We start from the raw sequence: 8090 nt of genomic DNA, 5'->3' as shown, positions 1-8090 counted from the left end.
TCTAACTTGCATTGGGAACCAGATTATCAGTTCTAGCACATTCCATTGAACTTATGCTTCATGATTAATCAAAACATTCTGAAACGTTTCTATCACATGATTAATCCTGACCTGAGATATTTTTTTTCCCCCCTTTCTCTTTCATTTTATCATGACTATGCAATCTAGCACAATGGAACAAAAAAAAAAGAAAAAAAAGTGCCATGGAATTGTTCACGCTTTAGATGTGATGCTCCTATGTGGTTGTGGATTTGCGGGTGAGTGAAGAGGGGTCCACATGTTAACATGAGGATAGCCGTAACACTTACCCAACACCTACTCCTGTATTCTACTTGCACTACAACACCATATTACTTTGTAGTAGAGGCAAACAATGCTTTGTAAGGATGCAGTGCACAAACCATCTAATGCTGTAGAAAAGCATTAAACAAATGTAACAGTTTGTATTTATTAAAAAAATGACAAAAAGTTGTTACAGATTCTCTTATTTTGTCCTCGGCACATTTCTTAAAGCTTTTTTTTTTTTTTTTTTTTTTTTTTAAACTATCTACATAGAGTTTGGAAGGCCATGTTTGACTGTTCTTGAGCTATATGAATAAATAAAGTTGAAATATCTTTCTTTATGTTAATATTTCCTATAGGCATTTGGCAGCATGGCATGCATTATAAACCCATCCTGGAGACACATACACATGTCATATTTACATATCTTTCCAATAGGAAAAAAAAACCATTAAAAAAGGAAAACACACTTCAAATTAAAAATATTGATAAAGATGTCTGGGGAAAAATAGATGGGTGCTTCTTAGTCCATGACCTCTGGGTAACCGTAGTAATTCTCCAGCTCAGCAAAGATGTCATTGGGGTTTTTGCAGCTGAGGTTGCAGAAACAAGCCTGGATCCACATCATCTTCCAGGTGAATCCCGTCCCATTAGGACATTCAAACTCCACATCAACGGTTTTGGACTTGTAGGGGATGCAGCAGCGCTCGTCGGTGCAGACTCCACAGTATTTGGGCCTGTACTGCTTCTTGCTGATGCAGCCAGAGATGGTCAGATTTGAAGGCTGATCCTCCCTGTAGATATTCAGGCACTTCTTTCCTGGCTGAGGAGACAAAGACTCCATGTTTAGGAATTAGGAAAGAGGAATTTAGAATGAAATTTTAATAGATCCACTTATAGAACTGCTCGAGGTGCAGAACAGCAACCTTAATGTGTTTGGTGATGTCGGCCTCACATGGCCGCAGGTTGCAGAGACGGGACTCCTTGACGAGCTCACATTGGTCATTGGCATTAGAGATCCTCATGGACAGGCCGCGGCCGCATGTTTTAGAGCATTGGCTCCACGAGGTAGTCTGGGTGATGCAGTTCTTGTGCCAGCTTCTGGTCTCAGCTGGGAAAGCTGGATCAGCAAATACAAGAGCGAGGCTGATGAATGATGCCATGTAAATATTATGTTCTGTTGGCAGTAATCGATACATTTCATTATGAATTGGTGGAAGTAAACCTGACTGAGCATGCTCTGCTTCTAAAGATGTAAGCATCAAGTCAATCTTCACTCTTCTTACTGGGTGAAGAGTAAATACCACTCTGTCCTGTGTAGTCTGGATAAAAGCAATGTTTGCTAACTGCTCATTCAGTCAATGGTAAATAAATTGATATCAACAATCAGTCACAACCTTGGTTGTCATCCATAAAGCATGATTGTATAATCACATGATTTTGTTTGACAAGAATAACACAAAAAGAAAACCAACAATTAATTTGGGAGATGAATGACAAATCACTCCTTCCATACTTTAATACCTGATGTATTATAAGTGATACAAACAGTTATTAGACCTATTGCCTCATCATATATTGATGCCTTTTACCCGAAACTGTTGTTTATAATGTGATACTTAATTTTTGCTTCTTAGTAGATAACTCTGATATATGCAAAAAATATGGAATTTTCTGAGCAGAATTTCTAGGGTCATTAAAGGATTAAAACTATGTTCTGTACCTCAAAATCAAGATTTTAGTTATGATAAAGTGAGAAAATATTGGAAAATGACCAACTATGAATAGAAATCACATTTTATCCTTATTTAAGCCTTAAAAACCTGACATAAAAACAACTGGGGAGAAATGGCTAATTTTTCATTCTGAAGTCTTTATTTGACCCTTTAACAAAATCTGAACTATTTGTTTTTGGGGTATTTCTGATATCCACCATGGGCAGGAGACCAGTATTAAATGATAAACAACAGGGCTTTGAGCAAAGTTTCTACCATAAGGTGATGCGAAATGTGTCAGAAAGTGTATGTATCAGATGTGATAGGTTTGGATTTAGAGGGTTAAATTCAATAAAAAGCACAGCCTCCAAAGTAACAAGTAATTGCTTAAAAAAGATCAAATTCATTTTCTTATACAGTTGTAACAGCAAGAAATCCATCCATCCATCTATCCATCCATCCATCCATCCATCCATCCATCCATCCATCCATCCATCCATCCATCCATCCATCCATCCGTCCATTCTCTACACCTGCTTATTCTCATTAACGCTGCCTCATTACTTCTTTTTTGAGTCTTGTTTCCTATAAAACTAAGTGTAAACACAGTTTCCATATGATACATATGTACCCTTCCCTCCCCTGCCCCACCCAATAACAAGTTAAAGAACTTTAGAAGGCAGATAACTCTACAGTGTCTTGATCCAGCTTTAACATGCTTATTGTTCCTTATTTGCACAAAACAAAAAAAGAAAAACAGCATCCTTTTCTGTCTGCATCTGTTATTAATCTAAGTTGTTAAACTGTGTCTGTGCAGCAATCTGGATCTCATTTGTCTCTTTATGCAGCACAACTGGATCTGTTGTCACTTTCCTGCCTACACATCATTGCTGCACTAAACGACTGGAAACTGGACGTGACCCAAAAACAGTATGAGGGCTTCCACAGGAAAGGCTTGGTCTGTCCCCGCACACACACAAACACACCCATATCTTGTGATCCTCCGGGACCACAAAAATCCTACCCACACAGTTACTTTGTGATCAAACACAGCTGTTTCTGCTGTACTTATTGAATTTGACCATATTACTGAAAAATGACTGAAAAATTAGCACCATGAAGCTCAGAATTATTCTAAGCTTTGAAACTTTTCCTTCCTTGACCCCTCATAGCATTTTTCTTACTATACTGCAGTGCTCCATCTCCTTTTCTATTCTTACCCTCCACTGCATGTCGCACTGCTGTCTTGCGACCTCTTTTGGGTTCATCACAGATCCACTGCTCACAGCACTGTCCCCGGACTTTAACCCTGCGAGGGTTTTGGCACCACACTCGTGGAGGCTGGAACTCTGTGCACAGTGACACACAACCGATGGCACCGTTCACACACACACACTGGTATTTACAGCTGGGCCTGAAGCTCTGACCGTTGCGGTAGATGACACCGTCATGCTCACAGCCTGTTCCAACCATATCTGGCAGAGAGGGACAACAAGGAGTCACATTATAAAGATTTGCAGGGCAATGCATAGAACTAGTGACTTTATTGGTTAACTTAGTTGTTGGCATAGATGTTAACGTATAAAGTTAACATCATAAAGAGTGTAAAGTTGCTGTCGAAAGTGAAAGGAGCCGAGGACACAGAAAGTGAAAGGAGCCGAGGACACAGACATTCTTGCACCTGCTGAGTAAGTTTTACTGAAAAATATTCTAAAGACTCACACGCAGTGACTTACTGAGGTCAGTGCTTAACAATATAATGCTCATTGCTGCATTATTCACACATGACATGAAAAGAGAAGGCACTAGTGCTATGCAACATCAGCCGGGGGAAAATGTGAGTCAAGTGAAAGATATTTTACTCTGATAAACTTGTGTAGAATGCCAGAAGACACTTTGTTCAACCTGGAAGTCATGTAATTCCTGCTGCACAAAAACCTTCTTGCAACTCATGTTTTCCGTGTCATTTTTTTAAAAAATTTGATTGTAATACCAGCTGTTTACAGATATATGAGGGCTGGACAGAAGGCTGCAGGCATAGCTAACTGTTAGATAAGTCTAAAGATTAATTAGTATCTAGCTAGATGTTAGGCGTTAATGCCTCTTCTTCACATATGCGTGTGTTTGTGCTTTTAGCCACTTACAGGATTATGACCATGTCTGCTTGTTTGTGACTAGGTGCAAATATGTGCTTTCCCTCATAGATTGTTTTGGTCATTACTGAAAAATATGTTTGCACTTGTGTTTCTTTCCAGTCACAGAACTGGACAAATGATTTACAACCAGAAGATAATTTGCCCAGTTAGAAAATCTGGTTCAAGATTTTGAAGTTATAAAGTGATTTCCATGCATGGTCTATAAGTTTGTTTACTCTATTTTTTGGTGGTTAGCCAATTTTTGGCGATGTTTCAAAACAAAATGAACTTCGGTTTTATTGTTGTGCGAGTGACACTTACATGCACACACTCCTTTTTCGTACCTCGGCTTGTCCGAGCTGTAGTCACAGTACAGTCCCTTGTGGTAATCACACGTGTCAGCCTCATTGCACACCTCACCCACCTGCCGGGCACAGGCCTTACAGCAATCACAGCCGTCCATGAGGAGGCTCACACCTGGCGGGCACTTGGGGGGGACCTCAGGGCACTCACAGGGCCACTTGCAGTACTGTATGCGATTAAACTGGTCTGCAGGTGGGGAGGTGACGGCGGTGGCCGGTGGCATGGCAGTAGAATTCAGGGAGTAGGCCTGCAGTGAGGAGAGTGGACAAAATGTGAGCTAAATAAAACTATAAGGTTTTATTGAAATAGAATGTTCCTTGTGTAAAGTTCTCTACAACATCAAGAGCAACAACTTGTAATAAATAAGATATTGTCAAGACAAAGTCTTAACATCCTTAATTTTGATATCTTTCCCATTTGTCCCTTTTAACAGATGTCATGTTAGGCAACTAATCTGAATAGTCTCATATCCTTCAGAAGTTAACTTCAGCTACAAGATCACTAATGTGTGGTCACGCTGTGCAATAAATTCAACAAGACACCCAGGGTAGATAATCTTATTAAATAAATGTTAAGGTCAAGTTTTCCATGTTATTAACACTGCTGCAACTGTGCTGAAGAGTTGCAAAATTCAGCCAGTGAATCTTAATTTGACTTCCCCTCTGTGTTTTGACTCACGCAAGCTGCTCTGTGTAGCCAAGAGCACACATTAAAAAGCTTTGCAGTTCTTAAAAGCAGATGTTAGCACTGCTACAGGCCGCAGGAGAAGCATTAACAGCCCGATCTTCAGAGGTTAGCTGTGATCAGGGGATGCAGAAGAAACCTGTCCGTTATATTTAAGATGGTGATTTTTTTTAAAAACAAGCAATACATAACAGTGTAAATGCAACTCTCCTTCTTCCCAGAACAGAGTGTTCTTGAGAAAATGCCAGAAATTGGTCTCTGACACCAAGATTTTCTTTCTGTTGAAAAGATAAGAAACATCACACTTTTGATGCCGATGCACTCAGACAAAATAAAAATAAAAAAATATCCTTAATTCTTTTTCTTCCTTTCTCTTTTTTAAAGACCAAGTCAATTTAGCAGTAATAGCATCATGAAAGATCTTTTTAAACAACACTGTTGCTGTAGAAGACCCCTTCCCCTCATTACTACAACTGCGTAGCATGGTTCAGACAAGACGTAGCATTTTTGATTGTAAGTCCATCATTTTTTGTCAGGTCATTAACCACAACTGGAGTTGTATGCAGCTCAAGCAGGCCACTCATGTGAGAACTTTTGATCCAATGAAGACACACACACACACACACACACACACACACACACACACACACACACACACACACGCAATGCACAGATGATTGTGAGAAAACATGCTTAATTATCTTAAGCACATGATACCCTAAGTAATGTTTCTGAGCTTGTTCACAGCACTTCGGTCGACTTATAGCCATATTAATAATGACTCAGTATAGCGTAGAAAGCTTATCCTGATAAATGAGATTTAATCATAGCTGCTCCACTAAACCATCCCTCAGAAGAGTTCTTTTAGCCTGCAGCCATCCGGCTAATTTACAGAGCAAAGAGAGAATAAAAAACAAGCGATGCAAACACAATCTCAGCTCAAAAGGATTACTCTGACAAAGTGTATGGATAAGAGCGAGGGGGTGATTCATAAGTTCATTATAAAGACTACGTCAAGGCTGAATACAGTCGTCATACTTGATATTGTTTATCTTTGGTCACTAAATTCAATAAGATGAGAAGCACAAATCAAGACATATGTAGAAACCAAAGAGAGTTTGTATGTAGGTTTACACAGTAAACATGATTTCGATGTTATTGATCATAACAAACAATGACAACCCTTTTTCCCACCACTGGTTTGACATTCTGGAGTCTGGTTAGATGACTGGTTGACACATTTCCATAGACAACATGTTACCAAAGCTGCCAAAAAGTCTAAAAAGCTCTGACAATATTGTTTTCACTGACCTGCAAAAGTTATAAAGCATTATTTATATTAAAATAATCTGGAAAAAAAAAAAATTACAAACATTTTGGTGAGATAAAGCACAGGTAGGAATATATTTATTACATTCACAACAAAGCCATTTAGAGGAGAAACATGTTTTATCTTTATATTTCTTAGTAAGTATTGAAAAATATTCATAACATCAATGATTGTTTTTAAATGATAAATAATTCCTCTAATTCTGGCACAAATAACTGTTTTATTCATAGGTATATTTTACCGAACCACTCCGAAAACAGGACAGAAGAAAACAGGTGAACCGTTTTGAGAAACGTTTCTCCACACAACCACAAGGTGGCAGTAAAGTCCCCACGCAGGGTGACATATGGCAGCTTGTCGATTCGCAGGTTCAATCCTGGACTGAAGACGTTCAGTTTGTCCTCACAGATAATTCATCTCTTTCAAAATTACCTGAAAACTAAAGCAACTCAACTGTAGAAGTTGAGAAGTTTTTGTGCTTTTTTTTTTTTTTTTAAAAGACGTAGGAAGTTTCTAATTTGTCTTTTGAGATGTAATTGGTAGGCTAATAACCAACTACCAAATATAGCAATAAATGGGTGTTAATAAGAGCCTAGCTAATAAAAACAAAACAAACAACAACAAAAAAAAAAACAAAAAAACAATCAAAGCCTATCTTTCGTCCCACCTGTTGAAGCCCAGCTGCTGTCAAAACCCACAAAAGGAGCCAGCTCATCACTAGTGAGGAACTGCACACGCATTGAATCCAGAACTGGTTCCGTTCCGCTCGAGGCGCAGCACGCGGGCCTCCGCAGGTGAGCTACATCTTCCTTTCCGCGCGCGACACTCTGGTCTGATTCTTCTCCTGCAGCTGACAGCCTGTTCAAAAGCCCGGGGTGACGTCAGGTCTGCATGGACGAGCCCCGCATACTTCTGACAGCTTTCTCGCTTTTCCCTCCTCTCCACTTTCACCCGAGCCTCCTCCTCTTCTTTCCCCTCCTCGCGTGGACCCGTGGTGTTCAGGGCGTATCCGTGGAGGATTCTCTATAGACTCCCTGATACTTGTCTTACTCTGCTTAATTTAAGATGAAAGTCTGGGGCCAGTCGCTCTTGGCTTGAAACAGAATACAGAAAGTTTCATAAGCCTCTTCTTCACGTGGAAAATAAATAAAAACCATCAGCTTTAACCTATGAAAAAGGATAAAAAAAGAGAAAGAAAATAATGACAAATTAAACCAGAAGCGATTAAAACCAACAGGTCATATTAAAACAAAAGTCTTTTTGAGCAAATGATTACTAAAAAGCGACAACGCAGAGAGACAGGGGGTTCATTATCAGGAGATCTCTTCATTTTTTTAAGGAACAAATTACAAAATATGTAAATTTAACACAAAAAAGCTAAATGAGTTAAAACATCGGAATAGATACAAATAAAATGAGAGAAAGCTAAGATAATAATACAACCCAAGAACTCAGGAAGACTGAGAAACAGGCTTGAACTAGCACAAAAACAGAAGAAATGCAGAATAAACATAAGCATATGACCAGGAAGAGCTGGAAATAATCGCCTACTGTAAAGATCTTACTATCAGACACAAAACA

The 8090-nt window shown here is 39.1% G+C and overlaps 1 protein-coding gene across 3 annotated transcripts; it reads right to left on the bottom strand.

Annotated features, from left to right (window-relative positions):
• Positions 1-791: 791 nt before the first annotated feature.
• ccn4a (cellular communication network factor 4a) lies at positions 792-7336 on the bottom strand. 3 transcript variants are annotated; one of them, XM_079258910.1, is made up of 5 exons: positions 7177-7336; positions 4454-4742; positions 3218-3472; positions 1209-1459; positions 792-1105 (listed from the first exon to the last, which is right to left on the bottom strand). In XM_079258910.1, exons 1-5 carry the CDS (start codon positions 7222-7224, stop codon positions 806-808), a joined length of 1143 nt encoding a protein of 380 aa, XP_079115036.1. In that variant the 5' UTR covers positions 7225-7336; the 3' UTR covers positions 792-805. The 3 variants fall into 3 exon arrangements, with proteins under 3 accessions (XP_079115036.1, XP_079115037.1, XP_079115038.1); XM_079258911.1 differs by having other exon boundaries at positions 1209-1402; XM_079258912.1 differs by lacking the exon at positions 7177-7336 and having other exon boundaries at positions 4477-4664.
• Positions 7337-8090: the final 754 nt, after the last annotated feature.

Source organism: Telmatherina bonti (genome assembly GCF_933228915.1).
Source record: "Telmatherina bonti genome assembly, chromosome: 19".
NCBI lineage: Eukaryota > Metazoa > Chordata > Actinopteri > Atheriniformes > Telmatherinidae > Telmatherina > Telmatherina bonti.
The sequence above is the reverse complement of the archived record's forward strand: the minus strand, read 5'-3'. Positions and strand labels throughout refer to the sequence as shown.